Here is a 26,706-nt window from a genome sequence, read left to right as displayed (position 1 = left end):
TAAAAATGGACAAAAGACTTGAATAGACATTTCTCCAAATATATAGAAATAGCCAACAAACATATAAAAAGAGGTTCAACAACATTAAATATCAGGGAAATAAATATCAAAACTACAATAAGATACCACCTCACATTGTTAGGATAGCCACTTTAAAAAAAAAAAAAAAGCAGAAAATAACAAGTGTTGGTAAGGATGCAGAGAAATTGTGTGCTGTTGGTGAAAATGTTAAATGGTGTACCACAAAGGCAGAGTATGGAAGTTTCTCAAAAAATTAAAAACTGAATTTCCATATGATCCAGCAATCCCACTACTGGGTATATATCAAAAAACCCTGAAAATATAATCTCAGAGAAATATTTGCCCACCCATGTTCACAGCCTGCCATATAAATGTATGTTTATAAATACATTATACTCTTATTTATGTCTATGCAACATCTAAATATAAAAAGAATATTTTGAGTGTTTTATATAGTAGACAGTTGTTTACAGAGCATTAGAAAGCATGCAGAGGTTACTTACTGTACTTACACAACTAGTGATTCAAATTTTAAATCTTACCTCATATGTTATCTTCAAACTTGACTGTAATAAAATTGGAGTAAAGTTAGGGTGAACTTCAGCAGTGAGCCAAAGACGAAAGGTATCTTTAGCTTGAAGAGTATTCAACTCCTTGTTTATAAAAACAAGAAAAAAAACCCCACTGAAATACACACACAAATTTCCATTTTATTATTTTTATTATTATTTTCCAATTTACTATTAATAAGTAATTATCTTACTAAAATCTTTCCATGGATTATGATATATTTCTTAATGTTCTGATTATAATTCTTTCAAATTTTCATCTTCTCTATTACTAGCTTAGTCTAATAAGAACTCATATCTGGAACTGGGCCAACTGGGTTGAAATCCAAATTCTGTCACTTATTTGCTGTGTGATCTTGGATTCTTTGACTTGCTCTCTCTTAGCAAGGATAATAGGACCTACCTCATAGGATTTGTAATACAATTAAAACAGTACACAATACACAGCATGTACAAAGTAAGTGTTAGCTATAATTGCTATGCTTAAACTATCAGCCAGCTTAAGGCTTTCCCGTTCTCTCTCCTTCAATTTATACTTCCACAGAGTTCTATAATGATATCAATTCCTCTATAAATGATTTTTAGTGCATTATTTCCCCATAATATTCAAAATTCACCATTCAATTTCATCTTCCCATGCTGTACACTTCAGTCACTTATTTCAAATTTTTATCTCTCTGTCCTTATTCATTATATTCTTTCTGCCTGTTACTCTCTTGTAACCTGACAAATACTTACATATCTGTCAAAATATAATTTAAATATCATGCCCTAGGGGAATATCTTCTCTAACTTTTCACTACCAAGCAGAATTAATCACTGGTGATATTTTGTAAATTCCGTTTTGCAGTGTTCATCGTCCTATTGTATAGTTATTAACATGGTCTGCCCCTCCTCACCTCAGACTTTAGAGAATAAGTACAAATTTTGTATATAGTAGCACCTAAGGCAATTCCTTGCTTTTTTTCTGTACTCAGCAAGTATTTTTATTTATTTATTTATTTATTTATTTAGTCTTTCTAGGGCTGCACCCGTGGCATATAGAGGTTCCCAGGCTAGGTGTTGAATCAGAGCTGCAGCTGCCGGCCTACACCACAGCCATGGCAACGACAGAAATAAGCTGCATTGCGACCTACACACAGCTCCCAGCAATGCCTGATCCTTAACTCACTGAGCAAGGCCAGGTATTCAACCCATGTCCTCATGGATACTAGTCGGGTCCGTTACCGCTGATCCACAAAGGGAACTCCTCAGCAAGTATTTTTAAAACAAATGAATAAATGAATGAATGAATGACAAAAGAAAGGTTGTTAGCACTAAAAGAGAGTGAAATTTAAAATTATTTTAATAATTTAATAATATTTAATAATAATCTCTAATACATTTAATATTAATATCCCATGAAATGTAAACATGACCAAAAAATGGCAGAGAATTGCCATGAAAACACTGTGCTCCCTTAAAATTGTAAATTATAAAACATGTCTATAACTAATAATAATTTTTAAATGTAAAATTTGAATAAAATTTTGTCTTGGCTTAGAATATTTTTTAAAAAGATAATGCATTTGTGATGTAGTTGAATTAAAAATAAACTTATAAATTTATATCCAAACAATTCATCCAAACTTCCCAAAACTCAAAACATTTAAAAAATTTTTTAGTGTTTTAGTGTTTTACATAGTTTACATAGATTAATAGCTATCAATCTACTGTTTGCACAGAAAGCAGGATTCAAATATTCACAAGTCTTTATATGTTTTAAAATATATAATTCATCAGACATTAATTTTATATTTTTATACATTAGTGATTTCTACAGAAAACTGTAGTAGTAATGGAATTACTTGAATAATCATATATACCTCAGTTCCAAAATCTACATCTTCTTTTTACTATAAGTAATGAGTCATCATGGCCCATCACTTCATTCACTCATTCATTTACTCATTCATCAAGGATTTATTGATTACCTATTTCATGTAAGGTGCTAGAGTTGCCAATTTATTAGGATTGCATAAATTTTTAACATATCACAACTAGGCTATGGCCTTTCATTCTATTCTGTTTGGTTCTATTCTGAATAACTTTTTCCAGATTAATTAAATTAATTATTACTTCCCCTGCTAAGGACCTCCTTTGATTCCCTGTCCTAGGACAAAATTTCCAGCACTGGCTCCTGGATCTGCGGTTATTCCCTAACCTAGTCCTTCCGAGCCATCTAACCCTTCTGCCCCAGTGCTCTGCCTGGCCCTCATCTTCATGCTTTGTATAGCATGCACATTCCTACCACTCTGTCTCTATCTGTGCTGCTAGAATTAACTGCAAATTTTTCCTCTACACTTAGCTAAATCACATACAGCCTTCAAGGAACATCATCTACAGAGTCTTCTCTAACTATCCAAGACCATATTCATCTTTCTTAAGCACTAGTCTGAAATCCAGGTTTGCATTTAAAAAGTAGCCATCAATTTGTTCTGTCTTACAGTTATTTTCATCCTGGAGTCATCTGAGTTAAATAAAATGACTGCTTCAGTTTACATCCCAGCTTCCATAGCACCTAGGATGTTCTATAGTTCCCTCTGACTCCTGTACATCTTTCTTCTCATACAGATACAACAGAATAAAAGCATAAAAAGAATTTAATGGTATAAATATGTCTTCTACAATTGATTAAAGCATTTCCCTATTTTTCTTCTGAAAAAATTCCCTAAGCCTCCCCTTTCAGTCCCGTTTAATTTCTTAACTTCCCCTAAATGCCTTTAAAAAAGAGCTTTAAGATTTCCTATTAAAAGATATTGATTTGTACACATGTACATATACTTAAGAAGAAAATAATTAATATATTTTAAATGATTGCCCCTAAAAATACTAATTTTTTAAAAATACCATCAAGAGTACATATTTTAATACTGAGGATTCTTGGAGATTAATAAACTCAGTATATTAGATATTATTTGCAATACACTGATCTGAATCTACCTTTTCCAGAACTGGCAGCCAAGATACCACAAGATGTAAGTTCTTCAAACAGAGCCAGTCTCCATTTCTGGCACATTCTCTTAGCATTTGAACTGCTAAATCAGCTTGACCTTGACCCATGGCAACCTGCAAAAACAAAAACCAATAACTAAAAAAAAAAAAAAAAAAAAAAAGATCTGATAACATAGTGTAACATAAAGATCCAAATTATCCTGCCAAACATACTGAACTATTCCAAGTACTGTAATAAGGGTTCTAAATTTTTAATAAGAAATATCAAACTATCTTGCTGTTGCCAACAATTATTTTGTAAATGGCAGATTTCTAATATTCTTCTTTTTTTATTTAGTAAAGATATATTATCATTACAAGTTTGCAAGTTATAGAACAGTATAAAGAATTCCTGAATAGTCTACTGTTCCTCGTCCCAAAAATTATTTCCAGCATAATTTTTACCCTCTCAAACATGGATCTTTAAAAAAAAAAAATTTATAACTATCGTCTTGTTGAATTCTTTGAGGAATTAAACATTAATAATACTGCTTCCATGAAATTTGTTTCTCTTTTAAAGAAATTTTTCCAGTATTGCACTTACTTGGCTCTCAAGCTACCAGTCTGTTTAACTGGGTAATTTCCTAGCCTTTCATCATCTACTGTGTTGGCGAGTAGGCCTCAAGACTACATTGAGCCCTCTGCTCCTCTATTCTTTTTCGGGGGGGAGGCAGAAAAGAGGGTGAGAGAGAAAAGGAAAAAGGGAAAGGGGAGAAAAAGAAGAGAGGTGAAAGGGAGGAGAATTACATTCCAGTATTTCCAATCCCTATAGTCCATTTGCACCTATGAAACTCATGTAGTAGCAGAGGCCACTGTATAAAATAGAAAACTTCCTTAAACTTAAAACTTTTTGCACAGCAAAGGAAACCCTAAACAAAACGAAAACCTACAGAAAGGGAGAAAATATTTGCAAATGAAGTGGTTGAGAAGGGATTAATCTCTAAAACATAAATACCTCCTGCAGCTCAATACCAAAAAAATAAAAATAAAAATAAAAAAAACACCAAAAACTGGGCAGAAAATCTACACGGTTCTCCACATAAGACATAGAGATGACCAAAAAACACATGAAAAGATGTTCAGCATTACTAATTATTAGAGAAATGCAAATTAAAACTACTATGAGGTACCACCTTACACCAGCCAGAATGGCCATCATCAAAAAGTCTACAAACAATAAATGGTGGAGAGGGTGTGGAGAAAAGGGAATTCTCTTACACTCTTTGGTGGGAATGTAAATTTGTAAAACCACTATGGAAAACAATATGGAAATTCCTCAAAAAACTAAGAATAGAACTACCATATGATCCAGCAATGCCACTCCTGGGCATCTATTTAGAGAAAACCATGACTCAAAAAGATACATGTACCCCAATGTTCATTGCAGCCCTCTATACAACAGCCAAAACATGGAAGCAACCTAAATGTCCATCGACAGAGGAGTGGATAAAGAAGATCTGGTACATATACTCAATGGAATGTTACTCAGCCATAAAAATGAATGAAATAGCATTGAGAACTATGTCTAGATACTCATGTTGCAACAGAAGAAAGGGTGGGGGAAAAAACTGTAATTGCAATGTATACATGTAAGGATAACCTGACCCCCTTGCTGTACAGTGGGAAAATAAAAAAAAAAAAAATGAATGAAATAATGTCATTTGCAACAACATGGTCAGACCTAGAAATTATCATGCTAAGTGAAGTTAGTCAGACAGTGAAACATAAATATCATATGGCCCCTAGCCTGGGAAACCCCATATGCCCTAAAAGGTGCAGTCCTAAAAAAAAAAGAAAAAAGAAAAAAAAAAAAAAAACAGAAAACTTCCAAACAGAAGCTAGAAGACGCTAGAAAACTGATTCAGTACATAAGATGAATGAATAGGTGACTACTGAAGTCTAAGATTCTAGAAAAAATTTTTGGCAAGAATAAAAAATGGTTACATGCCACTTTGTACCAAATCTAAACTCCACATATGTTTTTTAAAGATAATTTATAGGGTACTTATGTATCTATACAGCTACATCTGTCTTCGTGTATACATATAATTTACAAATATACCTATATTGAGAGTCCTGGCTCAAACATGGTCAAAACACTTTGAAAAGCACTGTTAAAATCACTTCAAACCACAGTGATTTCTCTTTTCATAAGGAATACAAGGTAACATTTCATTGTTTTTTAGTTGACTTTTACAAGGATTGATTTTATTTTTCAATTAGACTATAAAGTTTTTGAGAGTAGGAACCATATGTCTAATTCTCTGCATACTAAAGTATATAACAAAAAGGTAATAAACACTCACATATTGATTTATTTTTAATTTTCAACATCTAATCCAGAACAAAACAAATAGGTGAAAGAAATACCTGTTGAATTGTTTAGATGCACATATTAGTTTGCCATTATTAAAATGAAAAAAAAAAATTGAAGGCATGTAGAACAAAATCAGAGGGAAAAAAAGAATAAGGAATAGGAGCTAAAAACAGGAACTCAAAATTTTCTATAAGGAAAAATCTGTGTAAAAACAGCTTAAAGGGTCTTGAAACCTTAGAAGAAAACATTTACTATAAAAAAATTTTTTTTAAAGCACAAGAAAAAAATTTCAAGAAGATGGTTAGTCCCAATGTTGAAAAAATCCAAGCAGTTTCTTGAAATGAAGATTAATTTTTTTGCATTAAGAATATATTACTGTTTACCACATATATTCATCATAGAAACAAAAATTTTAAAGATCAGATTTATGAGTAAATATATACATATTTAAAGCTTTTATATTAAACATTTTTGCAAGTTCAGTACCCAAAACTCTAGAAATTTAAAGTCAAACTTACTATGAGTACAAATGGTTTTATCTTTCTGCCAACATCACTGCTAACAGAGACATCCTATAGAAAAGACCTCTTCCTTCCTCAAGTTATCTCTGACAATTGACTATAATTATATTAATATATTAATATTATTATTATATTAATATTATAATAATTATATTAATATTATTATTATATTAATATTATAATAATTATATTAATATATTAATATTATATTAATATTATAGTAATTATATTAATACACTAATATATTAATATACTATAAATAGCATTGAACGGAACTCTCTGGAGTTAGACAGTGCAAAACCTGTACAACCAAACCCAGCTTTCTGATATTTTGCTATCTTCTATTTATGTTCCTCATAACATTCTCACTTTTTAATTTGTAGTTGTGAAGTATTTACTTTTTTAATCATTATTAATTATTTTCCCAAAGAAAAATATTTACTTTTTCACAGGGTAAAAATTGAGAGTAAATTAATACATTTTCAACCTTGCATGCCAACTTAATTAAAAAAGAGATTATCTAGACAAACTAGAATTCCTAAATTTAGCTTAGAAAAAAACGGTATTATATTTGACAAATTTATCATCTTATGAGATTTCTAGAGGCTAGAAGTCCCAATGACCGATTGATCAAAAATAAAGGTACTGGGGTTTGAAAATAAAAGTAGCACCACAGGGAGGCTCTAGGAGAGAATCTTTCCATAGCCTTTTCCAGTATCTAGAACTTACATCTCCCTGATTGTAGCACTTCCACCATCTTCAAGGCCATCAGTAGAGCATCTTCTCACCTCTCTGACCTTTTCTTCATCACATCACCTTCCTTCACTCTGCCTCTTTTGCTTCCCTCTTAAAAGGACCTTCTGGATTATACTGGGCCCAAATGAATAATCTAGGATAACCTCTCCATCTCAGCATATTTAACTTAATTACATTTGCAAAGTTCCCTTTGCTATGTAAAGTAACAAAATTCACAGGTTCTGAAGTTCAGGATGTGGACATTTTCCAGGGACACTAGTTGGCCTACCACAATTAAATGTCTGTTTCACTAGCAGAATCAATTATGGCAGGAAGATCAATAGCTACAGCAAAAACGGGAGGGTAACATGTACTGACCTGGTGATAACACTCTCCACTTCTCTCTGTGTTAGCAAGTTCTTGAAGTTCCTGAGAAGGATCAGCACCCGGGGAAATGATTATCAAGATGGGTTCAATTTCTAGGGTCTCTTTGTACAAACGTTTGAGATTTAGAGGAGGTGGAGACAGCTCTTTCAGTCCTAAAAGATATATTAAAGAAATTAAAAATAAAAAGCAACACACAAAAAAAATCTGTTAAAACTGATTACATGATAAAGAATAACTACATAATAAATAATAACTAGGTGAACTATAATGCTATACAAATAAAGTTTCCTCACTCTTAAAATCATTCACATATTTGTAATAACCACCATTTATTGAATGTTTAAGTTGCTAGGCACTTTTCTAAATGCCTTACATTTATGACATACTCCTAATCCTAACAAAAACACTAAGAGGTAGATACCCTGATTATCACACTCAACAGATGAAGAAACACCTAATTGGCACTGTGGTCTTAATATACAGTTCTCTCCCAGCAAGATAAGACTGAATCAACCATCTATTTATACAAGTTTTCACTCATTTATATTATAACTGAATGCCTACTCTGTGCCATTCCCCATGGGGAATAAGATTTCCATATAAACCGGCAAATAATATCACTGTCATGATATAGGATAAAGATTTATTTCTTAGGTCCATGCATTAAGAGAGAAAAAAAAAAAAGGTGTAGAGAATGAAAAAAAATGGTTTGGAGACAGAAATATATAGCTCTCAGTTTGTTTGTTAGCCAAATGACGCTATGCAAATCACTAAAACGCAATGTGTCTTGGTTTTCTCAATTGCAAAACTGGAGTAAAACAATACATAGGTCATTTGGGGGCATAACAGGATACATCGCAAACACAGATTCCACTTATTCATTATCTACTCTATGCTATGCATACTCAAAGAAATTGAATGTCTTGCCAAAGACCACCCAGCTGCTAACTGCTAACTATATTCAACACAACTCATCTGTTCTTTTTTCTATTTTGAAGCTCTTTACAAACTATAAAGTCCTATACAGACAAGAAATTATAATTTCGCTATTATACCTAAAACTCTTCTGCTATAATTTTAGTTTCCATTATTGATGTATTTCGTAAAAGCCAAGCTGAAAAAGACCCATTTCAATAACTCAAAAAAACTCAAAAATATGCTTGTTTGAACTTGTGACACAAGAGTTTAAAAACAGAGAATTAGAATATAATAGAATGAGTACAGGGGCAAAAATGGATTGTGTCCTCAACTGTAGAAATAAATACAGAGTACTGAATCTCAGAAATTCTCAAATAGCAAGAAAAGACTTTAAGTACTTCTGCAGCAAACATTTTAGAACATGAATTCAATGCCAACAAAACAGGCCAGAAAAGAGATTTCTAGACAATTATCCTGAGAAGAAAAATTTCACATCTGAACCAATCCCCTCTATTTTTCAAAACAGTAACCCATTATGCTAAATAAGCGAGAATTCTCAAAGATAGAAATATTACTAATACTAGGTGAAATTTATCCCAACAGCCATGTAAAATTGATGAATTGCTCCTAGAAGTCTATTTTATGAATTTTATTTTTAAACTTAGATTGATACAAATCATCTTGGTTTAATAGAAATAAAATTTATGTACTTGTGGCAATATAATAAATATTTTCATTCCATGAAATATTCATTATTTTTTCATAAACTCAATATAATTCTAGGCCAATTAAATGTTCTGTGATATGATAAAATGCATAAAAAGTCTTAAAAAATGCACATTGCCCTTGACTCAGTCATATAAATTATAACTGATTTAAGAAATAATTCAAAATATGAATGCAGAATTAAGTACAAGAATTTTCACTGGAGCTGTTAATATTAGTTCATACCCTGGGGAAAGAAAACAAGTGTTTTAAAACAGTCTGAATAAGTAATCCCTGATAGTTATATAATAGAACCAAAGTTTTAAAAATGGTAAGATAAAGATGATTTACTTAAAAGTAGATTAGTACTGGGAGGAAAATATCTTAGAAACTTGTTTGGAAAGCCAGGAATTTCTGAGGAAAGCACCAACCATTCCGTCTCTAGAATTCCATAGATCCTGGACTTGAGATGCTACATTTTCAGCCTCAAGCCAGCTCTGCTTGCTTCAGACTGGTCCCCACAATCCTAATTGGCAAGAACCAATTCCTTAAAACCTATCCTGTTGCTCCTATTTGTTCAGAATTCACTGGTTTTTGTACATTGACAGACTTGTTTTTCTCAAGTGTGAAGTCAAGGGGAGATTCTGTCAGCAACCAAGGACTGGTCACTCCTTAGCAAGATTTTCCTCAAATTGCAGGGCTTGTCCCTATACTTGTGCCACTAAATGTATAAAGATATGTAGTTATACCACCCCCTAGATTTTCTGTAATTGTTGAATATATTATGCAATGTTTAACACATTAAACCCTTAAAGCTGGCTGTCCACTATCTTTATTTCAAAAATCTGAACATACAGCCAGCATATACTTGGGCTCAGTTTGATAGTGAAATTTAAATATGAATAGAAATAGTATACTCATGAAAAAAAGTAGAATAGGCAACATGATTACATATCATACACACATCTATGCACCTAAAAAGAATAGGACAGGATGCATAAAAGTGTTAATGATTATCTCATAATGATGGAAAAGTAGGTATTTCTCATCTTTTTACTCCTCTATATCTTCTCATAGACATCTAATTAGATGTATTATGTAATAAAAATGTCAAAACATATGTAAAGTTATTTACATATAAAATGACAACAAATGTTTTTACTATTTACAGTCTGAGCTACTATCTGTTTATATGCTCCTGAGAAGGACAGGTAATTCTGGTATAATATAATTCTCCTTATCTTTCCAAACTATAGGCACACTTAAGAGATACTGCAAGTGCAGTTCCAGACTACTGCAATAAAGCAAATATCGTGATGAAATAAGTCACATGAATTTTTTTGGTTTCCTAGGGCATAAAAGTTATGCTTACACTTATACTGTAGGCTATTAAATGTGCAATAGTGTTATGTTTAAACAAACAATATACATTCCTTAAATTAAAAAATACTTTATTGCTAAAAAATGTTAACCATCATCTGAATCTTCAACAAGTTGTAATCTTTTTGTTGGTGGAGTTTCTTGCCTCATTGCTGATGGTTGCTGACAGACTAGGGTGGTGGGGCAACCGTGGCAATTTCGTAAAAATAAGACAACACTGAAGTTTGCCTCATCAATTGACTCTTCCTTTCACCAATGACTTCCTTGTAGCATGAAATGTTGTTTGGTAGCATTTTACCCTAGGTGGAATATCGTTCAAAACTGGAGTCAAATTTTATCTGTGTGCTTCATCAAATAAGTTTATGTAATATTATAAATCTTTTGTTGTCATTTCAAGAATCTCTACAGCATCTCCACCAGGAGTAGAATCCATCTCAAGGAGTCACTTTCTTTGCTTATATCTAAGAAATAACTCCTTATCCATGATTTTTTATTATGAGATTGTAGCAATTCAACTACATCTTCAGGCTCCATTTCTAATTCTAGCTCCTACTTCCTCCACTGAAGTCTTGGACCCCTCAAAGTCATCCGTGAGGGTTGGAATCATTTTCTTCCAAACTTCTTCTGATATCCTGAGCCCTTCTTATGAGCCATGAATGTTCTTAATTAAGGCACCTAAAATGGTGAATCTTATCCAGAAGGTTTTCAATTTACTGTGCCCATATCAGCATAAGAATCACTATCTATGGCAACTATCACCTAAGAAAATACCTTTCTTAAATAACAAGACCTGAGTGGCAAAAACTTTTTCTTAATCCATGTGCTGCAGAATGGATGTTAGCAATCGTGAAAACAGTATGAATCTCATTGTACATCTGCATCAGAGCTGCTGGGTGAAGAGGTACATTGTCACTGATTTCCCCTCTTTAGCTATAAAAGTCCAAATGGCATCTCTTTTAACAGAAGGCTGTTTCATGTAAACTGAAAATCTGTTGTTTAGTGTAGCTACCTGCATTGATTATCTTAGCGAGCTCTTTCTTTCTTTCTTTTTTTTTTTTTTTTTTTTTTTGTCTTTTCTAGGGCTGCACCTGTGACATATGGAGGTTCCCAGGCTAGGGATCTAATCGGAGCTGTAGCCACCAGCCTACACCAGAGCTACAGCAACTCAGGATCCCAGCTGTGTCTGCGACCTACACCACAGCTCATGGCAACACCAGATCCTTGACCCACTGAGCGAGGACAGGAATTGAACCCGTAACCTCATGGTTCCTAGTCGGATTCATTAACCACTGAGCCACAACAGGAACTCCTCTTAGCTAGATCTTCTGAATAAGTTGTTGCAGCTGCTATATCAGCACCTGCTGCTTTAGTTTGCACATTTATGTTATAAAGACAGCTTTTTTCCTTAAATCTCATGAACCAACTTCTACTACCTTCAAACTTCTTCATTTTCCTCACCTCTCTCGACCTTAATAGAATTGAAGAGAGTTAGGGTCTTGATCTGGATTAGGCTGTGGCTTAAGGAATGTTGTGGCTGGTTTTATCTTCTATCCAGACCACTAAAACTTTCTCCATATCAACAATAAGACCATTTTGCTTTCTTATTATTTGTGTGTTCCCAAGAGTAGCACTTTAAATTTCCATCTATGTGTTTACATTAACAACTTGGCTAACCATTTGGCACAAGACACCTAGCTTTCAGCCTGGCTTGGCTTTGGACATGCCTTTATCACTAAGCTTAACAAGAGAGTTGTGTGACTGTCTTTTACTTGAAGCCACTTTAGTTTATTACCTGACCTAATTTCAATTTTGTTGTGTTTCAAGGAATGGGGAGGCCTAAGGATGGGTGGAGGGAACATGAGAACAGCTGAGCAGTAAAGTAGTCAGAATACACATAACATTTTTCACTCAAATTTGATGTTTCACAGCACTATTTGGCACTCCCAAAACAAAAGAGTAACATCAAATCAAAGAGCATTGATCACAGATCACCATAACAAATGCAATAATATTGAAAACTTTTAAATATTGTGAGAATCACTATAATGTAACACAGAGACACACAAACTGAACAAAGACTGTTGGAAAAATAGTGTCAAAAGACTTGCTTGATACAGTGTTGCCAAAAACTTTACTTTGTAAAAACTGTAATTTATGCAAAGTGCAATAAAATGAAGTATGCCTGTACTGACCGAAACATGTGTTCTACTTGGAAAACATATGCTGATATATAAATTATCTTTTAAAAGTTAAAATGACTGTCATATCATTTAATAGAAACTTTGAGCTCCATGAGGCAGGATTCACATCTGTTTTGCTATTTTATATTAAGAGCTCAGCACAAATTCAATTATTATTTCTAACATTAAAATTCCTCAGAAGAAAAATATATGTTCACTGATTCATTTCCTTCAATATTTCAAAGTATTGGAACATTCTCAAGTAGAGAAAAATTCATGACAAATATCTTACCATTTAAGATAATGTAGATGACATTCATGTTACTGGGAATTGCATATTAGCTTTTCTGCCCACAGAAAGCCAGTAATATCCACATTGCATTCTAAGTGAACTTAGTCTACATATAATCATTAGTTTTATTAACCCAACTAATTTTGACTCATGATAGCACGAAATGTCAGTGTGAATCATTCAAAACCATTCAATAAAGTTAGTGACCCAAAAATGTTAATCACATTGTGAATTACAACAGCGCAGAACTACTTGTAAATCATCGAGATCTTTAGTTTGACCATGTGTGGTTAAAACAGATCTATCCTTTCAAAAGAAAAAAAGGAGAGATAATTAAAAATAAATCAAAGAGATAACTTTAACCTATTTTATTTTACCTTAGTCAGATATAAGACTGAGATAATAAAAATCCATAATTTGTAGTTTAAAAAGGAAAGAATATTGCTCCTGTACTTTTCAGGTACCTCAGTAAAGAAGGTAGGAAACTAATACCCACAGGTGGTAAGTATAACTGATCCATTGTTCCTCATTCATCTCATTCTCCCTAACAAAAAGACTGATAAGAAAATTACTCCTCCTTTATTAGAAAGAGAAGACAACTATAAAAACATACAACAAATATCAATAAAAAGAAAAAAAACTGACAACCTCTATCTAATCTAATATACACCAAACAATTAAATGGGAAATACTCTTTGGAAATGGAATAATACTCAAGGTTGGAAACAAACAAAAACCCAAGTTCACAAGGATGATTCAATATAGGCAAATCAATCAATGTCATACACCACATTAACAAAAGAAAAGTCAAAAACCACATGATCGTCTCAATAGATGTAGAAAAAGCATTTGACAAAATCCAATATCCATTCATGATAAAAACTCTTACCAAAGTGGGTATAGAGGGAATATACCTTAACATAATAAGAGCCATTCATGACAAACCCACAGCAAATATAATACTCAATGGAGAAAAGCTCAAAGCCATCCTACTAAAATCTGGAACAAACACGGATACCCACTCTCACCACTCTTATTCAACATAGTATTGGAAGTCCTAGCCACAGCAATGAGACAAATAAAAGAATTAAAAGGCATCCAAATTGGAAGAGAAGATGTAAAACTGTCACTCTATGCATATGACATGATACTATATATAGAAAACCCTAAGGACCCCCCACAAAAACTACTTGAACTGATCAATGAATTCAGAAAAGTAGAAGGATATAAGATTAACATTCAGAAATCAGTTACATTTCTGCATACTAACAATAAAATATTAGAAAAGGAATATAAAAATACAATACCTTTTAAAATAGCACCCCAAAAAGTTGAATACCTAGGAATAAACTTGACCAAGGAGGTGAAAGACTTATTATGCTGAAAACTATAAAACATTAATCAAGGATACTGAAGAGGATTCAAAGAAATGGAAAGATATTTGATGATCCTGGGTTGGAAAAATTGATATCGTTAAAATGGCCATACTACCGAAAGCAATCTATGGATTCAATGCAATCCCTATCAAATTGCCCATGACATTTTTTACAGAACTACAAAAAACAATTCAAAAATTTAGATGGAACCATAAAAGACCCAGAATTACCAAAGCAATCCTGAGGAACAAAAATCAAGAAAGAGGCATAACTCTCCCAGACTTCAGAAAATATTACAAAGCTACAGTAATCAAGACATTGTGGTAGTGGTACCAAAACAGACGTACAGACCAATGGAACAGAAGAGAGAACCCAGAATTAAACCCAGACACCTATGGTCAATTCATCTTTGACAAAGGAGGCAAAAATATAAAACGGGAAAAAGTCTCTTCAGCAAGTGGTGCTGGGAAAACTGCACAGTTGCATGTAAATTAATGAAACTAGAATACACCCCCATACTTTACACAAAAATAAACTCTTAATGGCTTAAAGACTTAAACAAAAGACAAAACACCATAAAACTCCTAGAAAAGAACACAGGCAAAACATTCTCTGACAGCAACTATAAAAATGTTTTCTTAGGTCAATCTCCCAAAGCAATGAAAATAAAAATAAAAATAAACCAATGGGACATAATCAAACTTAAAAGTTTTGCACAGCAAAAGAAGCCTTTAAAAAAAAAGACAACCTATGGAATAGGAGAAAGTAGTTTCAAACGATGCAACCAACAAGGGCTTAATCTCCAAAATATACAAACAACTCATACAACTGAACAGCAGAAAAAACAAACAACCCAATTGAAAAATGGGCAAAAGACCTGAATAGACATTTCTCCAAAGAAGACATACAGGCACATGAAAACAATGCTCCACATCACTAATTATTGGAGAAATGCAAATCAAAACTACAATGAAGTACCACCTCACACCAGTCAGAATGGCCATAATTAGTAAATCTACAAATAACAAATGCTGGAGAGGGTATGGAAAAAAAGGAATCCTTCTACACTGTTAGTGTGGATGTAAATTGGTGCAACCTCTATGGAAAACATTATGGAAGTGCTTCAGAAAACTAAACATAGGGCTACCATATGATCCAGCAATCCCACTCTTGGGCATATATCCAGATAAAACCTTCATTCACAAAGATACATATACCCCTACATTCATTGCAGCACTGTTCACAATAGGCAAGAGAGGGAAACAACCAATGTCCGTCAACTGATGAATGGATTAAGAAGATGTGGTATATATACACAATGGAATACTACTCAGCCATAAAAAAGAACAAAATAATGTCATTTGCAGCAACATGGATGGAACTAGAGACTCTCATACTAAGTGAAGTAAGTCAGAAAGAGAAAGACAAATACCATCTGATATCACATATCTGGAATCTAATACAGGGCACAAATGAACTTATGTACAGAAAAGAAACAAACTCATGGACATGAAGAACAGACTTGTGGTTGCCAAGGGAGAGGTGGAGGGAGTGGGATGGACTGAGAGTTTGGGGTTAGTAGATGCAAACTATTGCATTTGGGGTGGATAAGCAATGAGATTCTGCTGTATAGCACAGGGAACTATATCTAATTACTTGTGATGGAACACGAAGGAGGATAATGTGAGAAAAAAATGTATGTATATGTATAACTGGGCCAATTTTCTGTACAGCAGAAATTGTTGGAACACTATAACTGTAATTTAAAAAGAAAATAAATAATTTTTTTCATCTTAAAAAAAAGAAAAAGAAAAACAGAAGACTGTAACAAAGGCTCAACATGACTTTTTGATGAAGAACTTTTGAGAAGTTACTGACTCCCATAGCTACTACAGCACCTTAAGGGAACATGTCTCATTAATACCAAAATACATATCGCATAGTATTTTTCTCAGAATAGTTACTAAATCAGAATTACATAAGTTAGAATACCTGCATGTGGGAACTACCATTTTTAAAAAGTAATGTAGTAGACTGTGCTGGTACACAAGGCTTGGTTGGCAGTATTCCATTAAAATGGCATGTCTAAAAGTTTTTAGGATCGCTCTGCTAAGTTAAATATTCAAACCAAAACTACTTTCATAAACACATCTTCATAAATTACTATTTTAGAATTTATAGATTATAAAAAGGATTGTTAAAACTTAATAAAAATTTTTCCACATGAATGATGCTTGAAAAATTACATTTGAAATCAAATCTCCAAAATTTGATTAAAAAGATAAGTGCTTGTCATTTTCCAGTAAAATGAATTTTTAAAACTTATTCATACAATAAAAGCCTCCAATATTATATAAAAACTGTACTAATAAAACCACCTGACCAAATACAAAGTCATCCAGCCTTACACCAGTATATAACTTTTGATTAGAAATAGGCCGAGTATGATTTTATAAGTATATTAAACTTTCAAAGCATTTGAATATGTGAATATCACGAGGTTTTCACTTAATGCCATTAAACCTTAAATGTCATTTAATGCAGAGATGAAGCAGTATAATACAGAAGTATTCCAAAGAGTTGGGTGGGGGTCAAACTACAAATTCAGTAAGAAAGGTCATGTGCAATGTGGCACAAAGAGCATATTTTTACAGACTACATGAGTGAGAAGAGAAGAGCCTCCTAAGAATTCCTCTGAAATTGTCTAAATTTACTTAAATTCGCATTTGAATTATAAGAACAATTAATATATAGATGAACCAGCAAAACACCAGTTAGTGTTAGGAAATAGGTAAAGACTTAAAAACAGGTAGATATGTTGGTACTGATTGGATAGCCCAGAAAAGCCTTTCTGAAAATGCAGTGTTTAAAGTTAACATCTGAATGATACAGAGGAGCCAACCATTTTAAAAAGAGAAAAAACAAGAGTTCCCAGTGTGGTGCAGTGGGATTGACAGAGTCTCTTGAGTGCTGGGACACAGGATCCATCTCTAGCCAGGCATAGTGGGTTAGGGATCTGGCATTGCCGCAGGCATAGGCTGCAACTGTACCTCAGATCTGATCCTTATCCCGGGAATTCCATATGCCACAGGGAAAAACGGGGTAAAAAAAAGAATTGGCATTTCTGTTGTGGCTCAGTGGGTTAAGAACTTGACATATTGTGCCTGAGGATGCAGGATCGTTTCCTAGCCTCACTCAGTGGGTTAAGGATCCGGCATTGCTGCAAGCTACAGCATAGACTACAGACGTGCTCAGATTTGGTATTGCCATGGCTGTAGTGTAGACCTCAGCTGAAGCCCTAATTCGGTCCCTAGCACAGGAACTTCCATATGCTGCAGATGCAACCATAAGAAGAAAATAAAAATAAAGAAAAATAAAAACAGGGAACAAAGAGATAGTAGAAAAACCCTTAGCTGTTTTGCCCACAGTGGCCCAGTGGTAAGCGGGAGAGTTCAAGGTGAGATTAGAGAAGACAAAGGGGTGACTTTGAGTGGTTTTGGAAGTTACACAGTTGACCCTTAGGCAATGCAGGGTTTGGGGCACCCTCCACACTGTCAAAAATCTACACATAATTTAGAGCTGATCCTCTGTATCTGTGATTCTTCCATATCCACAGCTCCACATCTTAAGATTCAACCAACCACTGATCATACAGTAGTGCAGCATGTACTAATAGAAAAAAAACTGCATAAAAAGGACCTGTGTAATCCAAAACCATGTTGTTCAAGCATCAACCATATATAATTCTATAATTTATTCTAAGCGTTTTGTGAAGATTTTGGAGATTTTATGCAAAATAAAAAAGAGGGAAATGGTGTAAGTTTTTAAGAGCACACATAGCCTTCTGGAGAGAATGTACAGATGGGGAAGCAGAACTGAGGCAGGGAGACTGTGAGGAAGCAGCCACTGATCTAGCACACACAGCACCTATGCACTCCAGAAGCTGTGTAAGGCATTGGGGCACAACCATGAACAAAACAAAATCTGTGCCCTCATATGGCTAATATTCTATTTAGGGAAAAGGCAATTAATAGACAAGTAAATAACAATATGTCAGATGATGATAATAGCTACAGAGGAAAATAATCAAGGCAAAGGAGGATATAGAGATCTGAGGAAAGAGTAAGTATGTTTTTATATAGAGTGTTCAGAGTCATCCATTATTCTTGGATGACTATGTGCTTCAAGTAAAATCTTTAAAATGCTCTTTCCTTGACACAGTTTTTCCAAGTTTTTCTTATACAAATGTTAATATGATATATTATTTTCAAGTGAGTGATAACTTTTAATTCTTCCTTTAAGACTATCTAAAAGGCTTAACAAAAATGTACTGTACAGTTTGTTTATAATCAAAAAGAGGAGTTCCCGTCGTGGCGCAGTGGTTAACGAATCCGACTAGGAACCATGAGGTTGCGGGTTCGGTCCCTGGCCTTGCTCAGTGGGTTAAGGATCCGGCATTGCTGTGAGCTGTGGTATAGGTTGCAGACACGGCTCAGATCCCGCGTTGCTGTGGCTTTGGCGTAGGCCAGCAGCTATGGCGCCAATTAGACCCCTAGCCTGGGAACCTCCATATGCCGCAGGAGCGGCCCAAGAAATGGCAAAAAGACAAAAAAAAAAAAAACAAAACAAAAAAAAAAAACGAAAAGATACACAAATTCTTAATTTTCTGTTTTAGAGAAAAAAGAATTCATCTTGAAGATTTTTATTTCCTAGGACTATGGTATTTGTAAGTTTTATTTTAATTATCTAAATCAAACATTTGATGTCCTGCTTTGAATTCTAATCATGGATGAATGTCTAAATGTCTGATATGTTTTCATAAGAAAATAATTTTTAAAACTTCAAACACCCAAACTACATACAGGATGTCAATTATGCATTCAAATTTAATACAAAATTAAGTATGGTCATATCCAACACAAAAAGTATTTCTTTAAATAGGTAGAGATTGGAGTTCCCGTCGTGGCGCAGTGGTTAACGAATCCGACTAGAAACCATGAGGTTGCCGGTTCGGTCCCTGCCCTTGCTGAGTGGGTTAACGATCTGGCGTTGCCGTGAGCTGTGGTGTAGGTTGCAGACGCGGCTCGGATCCCGCGTTGCTGTGCCTCTGGCGTAGGCCGGTGGCTACAGCTCCGTTCAACCCCTAGCCTGGGAACCTCCATATGCCGAGGGAGCGGCCCAAGAAATAGCAACAACAACAACAACAAAAGACAAAAAGACGAAAGACAAAAAAAATAAATAAATAAATAAATAAAAAATAAATAAATAAATAGGTAGAGATTGTGAGATAATTGGGATAAGGGGGAAAAGACCTAATAATCTTTCTAAACTAAAGTTAGCATAAAAAAAAAAAAAAATTCAGGGAGTTCCTGTCGTGGCGCAGTGGTTAACGAAACATCCAACTAGGAACCATGAGATTGCGGGTTCGATCCCTGCCCTTGCTTAGTGGGTTAAGGATCCGGCGTTGCCGTGAGCTGTGGTGTAGGTTGCAGACGCGGCTCGGATCCTGCGTTGCTGTGGCTTTGGCGTAGGCCAGCAGCTATGGCGCCAATTAGACCCCTAGCCTGGGAACCTCCATATGCTGCGGGAGCGGCCCAAGAAAAGGCAAAAAGACAAAAAAAAAAAAAAAAAAAAAATTCAGGTCAGTGGTCTAGTTCTAGACAAGTGTACTTACCCAGAGTTTTACATGCAAATAGAGCCATGGCACTTTGCAGTCTGTCTGGTCTGAGAGCCTGTACCACAAGAACCTTAAAATAAAGTGTGGAGTATTTTTAAACAATAAAGTTCCCCCAAGAACTGTAACTAAATAATAGCTAATGTTAATCAATCAAACAAATGTTTACCAAAATATTGAATACTAATAACTGTACCACAATACTTACTAGGCTTCAAACTGTCACAATAGGTATATACAAAGACATGTCTTTAATAGCCAAAATATTACTAAAATCCATCAGATCTAACAGCAATAGTAAACATCAGCTTATAATGGTCATAAGGTTAGCTATGCCTTCAGGTTCTAATAAAGGACCAATGGCAGGTGAAAATACGGGTATACAGGCAAGGTATTCCTGATGACAGCAGGGCAGAGGCCCAAAACATTCTCATCTAACATTTTCAAATCATTAATTTTATGCTGAATCATGTCTGTCTATTTTAGATATTTATCAAATGAAGCTGTTCTTCATTTTTTTTCCTTTATAAAAAACACACCTAGTGCAATAAAATTAAACAGGGAATTACAAAGGGGACAGAACCTCAGCTAGCAGCCTAGAGAAGAGATATAAATGGAAAGCTCATTTCATGGAGTGTCAACTCCTACTGCCCTCTCCAACTCTAAGACTTTGGTTTAGCCAAAAGTCTCAGTGGAACTCACCAGCAGGTTTCACCATTCTATTCTGAAATAGAATGGGGGAAGAAAAATTCCTTGTTCCTCACCATAAGATCTTTCCCTTAGACAGAAACCTAGGAAATGAGTGAAGAACCTTAAATTCTTTCTTTAAGACGTTTCTCTACTGCAAAATCCCCCTGGGGTCAGAGGCAGAAGGAGTAAGAAAAGCCACAGTGGGAGACACCCTACTTAGAAATCTTGCCAGGGATTCCACTGTCTGGATACAATGGCAAAGCAGAAAGCCCTTCCCCACAAACACCCATTAAGGTTGTGTGATACCATGAGGCAAACCTTTTAGTTAATTGGCGTCTGAATGACGAGAGAAATATTAAATACTTTTATGCATTTAGATCATTTACCTGCTGAAATAAGGAAACTTTCTTCGCAAGAATAGATGGAAACTCTTGCTCACACATCGAATTATGATAATAAGTACGCCATAGAGCTACATCTTCAAAGCAGAGAGTCTGATAAAGACTGGGGAGAGCAATCTAAAAAATAAAAATAACTATATACCATGAGCTGCAAGAAAAAAATAAAAATTATATATATATACATATATACTATACATACTAAAAAGGTAAGTGGAAACCAATTATCAATAGATGTTTATCATTTGTTTTCTAATTCCTATTGGCTTATTTAATCATTTCTAGGTCAGAAATGGTATGATAGACTTATCTAATCCAGAATTAAATAAAAGCAAATATTTCTAAAGTAGTACTAAATCGATACTTCTAAGTTAACGAATCTTTCATCTATGTAAAAATATTTGTACCTAGCTCCACCTTGTGGAGAAAAGAATACATTCATTAAAAACCAAGTGCAAATTTTAAGCATTGCCACAAGAGAGTTCCATGTCAGAGTGTATAAAAATATGCCCAGTTTCAAATTCTGATTCTATACTTTCTAAGTGACCATAAGAAAGTGACTTGATCACTATGTGCCTTAGTTTCTTCATCTTTTAAATGAGGACAATAACAGTACCTGCCTCACAATGTTGAAAATATTTAATGAGGATCCATTTTCAAATTCTGCATAATACTTTGAACATAGTAAGCCATCAATAACTGCTGGCTATTCTTATTGTTTGAACTATGTGTCACTGGACCACTATAATAGTTGTGAGTAAAGCAGAAAAGGAAAGGAAGAACAGAAACATATATAACAGATTTTGAGAGAAGTATATTTGTCTGTCATTTCCCACAAAAACAACACTTTTGCCTGAGTAAAGAACATGGAAGGAACTGTTAGGAGTTAAGCTTCTGAACTGCTTTTTCTTCATGTCCACATCCTTACCACCCAACTCCCAAAAAAGTGGGGAGGGGAAAGAAAGGAGGAGAGAAACAGAGAAAAAAACACTATATTTGGAAAACCTAATGCTAAAGACATGGACTGTGGTGTCAGAATGCCTGAATTAAAATCATAGCTCCAAAACACCCCAGCTATTTAAACTTGGGTAAATTATTTAATCTGTCTATGCCCCAATTTCCTCATCTCAAAAATAGGCATAATTATGACCTCCTCAATAGGTTATGGTGATAATAAAAATAACACAGTGCATCAAAAGTATTTAACATGATGCTGCACATAACAGGCCCTCAAAAAGATGTATGAAAGTAAAAACTTAGGTTCATGCATTTAGCAACTCACTACACTGATTCTTTTTTTTTTTTTTAATCTTTTTTGTCTTTTTAGGGCTGCACTCGCGGCACATGGAAGTTTCCAGACTAGGTATCCAATTGGAGCTATATCCACCAGCCTACGCCACAGCAACACAGGATCTGAGCCGCATCTGTGACTCACGCCACAGCTCATGGCAACGGTGAATCTGGATCCTTATCTCACTGAGCAAGGACAGGGATTGAACCTACATCCTCATGGATGCTAGTCGGGTTTGTTAACCGTTCCCATGTCACGACAGGAACTCCTGATTCTCATTTATTTGTAAAAAGAGAGCTAAAAACACAACCCTCTTAAGATCTGTGTGATAATAAAATAACTCATTTGAAAATGTTTTGTAAACTAAAATGATGATAAAACACTAAAGTTTGTGTGAGAATGTGAGAATATTACAAACATTCTCTGACTAGGAAAGGCAGCTTTTTAAAATGTTTTGCATTTCTTTACTTAATAAGAAATGAGTATGTGAAAAAAGCATTATTATAATTTTTAGGTTAACACAGTTAATGTTTCTTCCCAAGTGTAACCTTTCAGAAGATCAACTGTTCAAATAATTTTAACTGTATCATGTTGATTATTACTAATTTTTCTTAGAAATTCATGAGATAGTTCAGAGGTCTTGCCCAATAATCCAGAAATCCCTTCAAATTCTGTTTTTCATAATTATTGATTTCTTGCATTCTACTGAAATCACTTCTTTAAAAAAAAAAAAAAATACTGTTTCCTACACTAGGTGATAAACTCCTGGAAAGTGGAACTAAAGACTTTTATATATCTGTACTCTCCATCCTCAACCAGCAAATTAGAAATACTTAAAACATTCAACCCTATGGAATATGTGAACAACACAAAATTTACCTTATTTATGTGTCATTGCTTATCTAGTCATAATCTTAATTTGTTCAACCAAAAAAACTATTTAACAAAAATAAACTATGCATCTGGTACATAGGCATATTATAGGCACATACTAAATAAATAAAAGAATGAATGAGTCCAGTTTTAGGCTAAAAGTTAGGGAAATAAAGTTTAATAAGGCAAGGAACCTAATCTCAATGGATTTACAACCTAGGAGAATAGGCATACATAACAAACCATTCTGAATGACTATAAGTGCTATGATACAAAAATGTTCCAGATTTATGCGGATAGAAAAGATAGAAATCAGGAAAAAATTATAAAGGAGATAATGCTTTAGGTAGGTCCTAAAAAATATTCATTTGACAGCTAAAAACATCAAAGGCCATTTCAGGTTGAGGGAAAAAATGGGACCAATAAGTACAGGAAAGACTGAGGAGATGGATCAGCAGTAAAAATAAAGTGGCAGGCAAGGAGCAGATCATGGATCATCTTAGATGCCATGCAAAGGACTATGGACTTTATCCTATCTTATCCTATGAGTGATAAAATCCATTAAAAGGATTTAAATAGGGCAGTAGCCATGTAAGTAAACATAAAGGATATAATAAAATGCATCTATATAATAAAATATATAGAAGCAGGGGTTCTCCAGTTGAAAAATGAGAGACAAAACTAAGAGAATGACTTCTGGGATGGAGAAGAGATGAGCATGGAGATATTTAAAACATGAATAGAGGAGTTCCTGCTGTGGCACAGTAGGTTAGGAATCCAACTGTAATGGCTTGGGTCACTGCAGAGGTGCAGGTTCAAATCCTTAGCATTAGGTTAAGGGAGCCAGAGTTACCACAGCTGCAGTTCGGATTCAGTCTCTAGCCCGGGAACTTGCATATGCAGTGGGAGCAGCCTAAAAAAATACTAATACAATAAAAAATAAAAAATAGAAGTGAGAGAAACAATTTGATTTTGAAACTCTTTTCAACATTAAGTATCACACTGCATCTTACTACTGATCCTGAATTATTCTGTAAGATGTCCACATACCATATTAGAAGACCTTTATTTACTTATATCTCTATTCCCCGTGGGTGTATAGCACAAAATCTTGCCCAGTGTAGAGATTTAATACATTATACGGTGAAGGAAAGATTCAGTTAATTAATTATTCATTAAAGGACTAATCAGATAATTCTTCCATATTCTTTTGCCCAGGGATTTTACATCATTTTCACAGAAATATCAACATTATGAATAAATAGCACATACAAATATAAACATAAATAACCCAAATAAAAAAAAAAATCCCTCATGGTAGGTAAGGAATACCTTTAATGTTGCCACTGCCCAGCTTCTTTCCTGATCTATCCAAGATGGAAGTTGATCACGTATTCTTTGTTGAGAGTCCTTTTTTAAGAAGATAAATTATTTTCCTTAATATATTTGGTAAAATTTAGACTACAAAAAATTAAAAATTGGCCTAATAATTTTATGAACACTATTTTTTTTAAAGTTCATTCTATTTTTAAATTTTTATGTATTTTACAAGGCAATATGATAAAATCCTACATAACATAAGGTATAGATAATCATTAGACAAATATTACATTTATTTTCATAGGGCTTAATCTTTTGTGAAACTTCAGGAAAAAATGTAATAAGAAACTATCACAAAAATTATATTACTTTGGAGTTCCCGTCATGGCACAGCATAAACGAATCAGACTAGGATCCATGAGGTTGCAGGTTCAATCCCTGGCCTCACTCAGTGGGTTAAGATTCCAGCATTGCTGTGAGCTATGGTATAGGTCACAGACGTGGCTCGGATCTGGTGTTGCTGTGGCTGTGGTGTAGGCCAGCAGCTGTAGCTCTCATTAGACCGCTAGCCTGGGAATCGCCATATGCCGTGGGAGTGGCCCTAAAAAAAAAAAAAAATTATATTATTTTTAATTATATCTTGCATTTCAGAAATAATCTAGGTTTTACACTACAGTTTGAATAGGCTGCTTTGAATAGTAATATTATCTATTACATGGTCAAATAGATAATTATTAGAAAAAAAGCTAAATTTGATTAAGATTATCAAAAGTTCAATGAAGTAGTTTTTTTTTTTTTTTTTTTTTTGTCTTTTTGTCTTTTGTTGTTGCTATTTCTTGGGCCGCTCCCGCGGCATATGGAGGTTCCCAGGCTAGGAGTTGAACGGAGCTGTAGCCACCGGCCTACGCCAGAGCCACAGCAACGCGGGATCCGAGCCGCGTCTACAACCTACACCACAGCTCACGGCAACGCCGGATCGTTAACCCACTGAGCAAGGGCAGGGACCGAACCCACAACCTCATGGTTCCTAGTTGGATTCGTTAACCACTGCGCCACGACGGGAACTCCCAATGAAGTAATTTTTAACTTCACTTAACGTAAGAAAAATTTCCTAGTTATATGACGAAATTTGATTTTCTTAGAAACACAAAAGTGTTCTCTGAACAAAATGTATGTACTGAGAAAAAGAAACCATATAGAATTTCCTCTTGTGGGTCAGCGAAAACGAATCTGACTAGCATGCATGAGGACACAGATTTGATCCCTGGCTTTGCTCAGTGAGATCCGGTGTTGCCGTGAGCTGTGGTGCAGGTTGCAGATGCTGCTCAGATCCCACATTGCTGTGGCTGTGGTCTAGGCCGGCAGCTACAGCTACAGCTCCAATTCGACCCCTAGCTTGGGAACCTCCATATGCCATGGGGGTGCAGCCCTAAAAAGACAAAAAAAAAAAAGAAACCATCTAACTTCTTATATTTAATTAATATTCTCAAAAAAAAATATGACCTCAAGGAGAAAAAAAAATATTTAGGTTCATTTTTATATTAGGGCAATAGAGGCAAGGATATATTTCTCTAATTAAAATAAAATTTCAATTAAAAAATTAAAAAATTTTAACCAGAATTTAAGACTCCTCTGAAGCCAATTTTATTTCATCAAGTTAAAGCCAGAATTATTTTCCCTAAGAGTGAAATAATTCTATTATTTTAACTTACAGCTTTCCGCAACATGTCTCCAACAATAACACCTGTAAATGTGTCCCATTCCTATTAAATAAAAATATGAGAAACACACAAAAATATAAATAACCATTTAAAAAATCTTTTAAAATTTCCCTGAGATAGCTTGTAATTTAGTTTTCTAAAAGCATGAAAAAAAAAAAATTCATTTCACATCTTCGCATTTCTAGTACACTATCATGAGTTCAAGTTTCATATCAACATAAAATATTAAAAATGAAATCTACTGGAATAATTTTAAGAAAAAATATAACCTATTATATATGTGTCTCAATATCTAAAAATTTAAG

The 26,706-nt window shown here is 34.2% G+C and overlaps 1 protein-coding gene across 1 annotated transcript in view; it reads right to left on the bottom strand.

Moving 5' to 3' along the window:
- DYNC2H1 (dynein cytoplasmic 2 heavy chain 1) overlaps window positions 1–26,706 on the bottom strand; it is a 319,035-nt gene that overhangs the window by 118,893 nt on the left and 173,436 nt on the right. Inside the window, 7 exon segments of the mRNA XM_021062717.1 lie at window positions 564–674; window positions 3,573–3,698; window positions 7,575–7,735; window positions 20,109–20,181; window positions 21,185–21,316; window positions 24,693–24,770; window positions 26,393–26,443. Coding sequence (XP_020918376.1) covers window positions 564–674; window positions 3,573–3,698; window positions 7,575–7,735; window positions 20,109–20,181; window positions 21,185–21,316; window positions 24,693–24,770; window positions 26,393–26,443 — 732 coding nt within the window.

Source organism: Sus scrofa, chromosome 9, assembly GCF_000003025.6.
Source record: "Sus scrofa isolate TJ Tabasco breed Duroc chromosome 9, Sscrofa11.1, whole genome shotgun sequence".
NCBI classification, from domain to species: domain Eukaryota; kingdom Metazoa; phylum Chordata; class Mammalia; order Artiodactyla; family Suidae; genus Sus; species Sus scrofa.
Note: the sequence above shows the minus strand (reverse complement) of the source record. Positions and strands in the feature narration are given on the sequence as shown.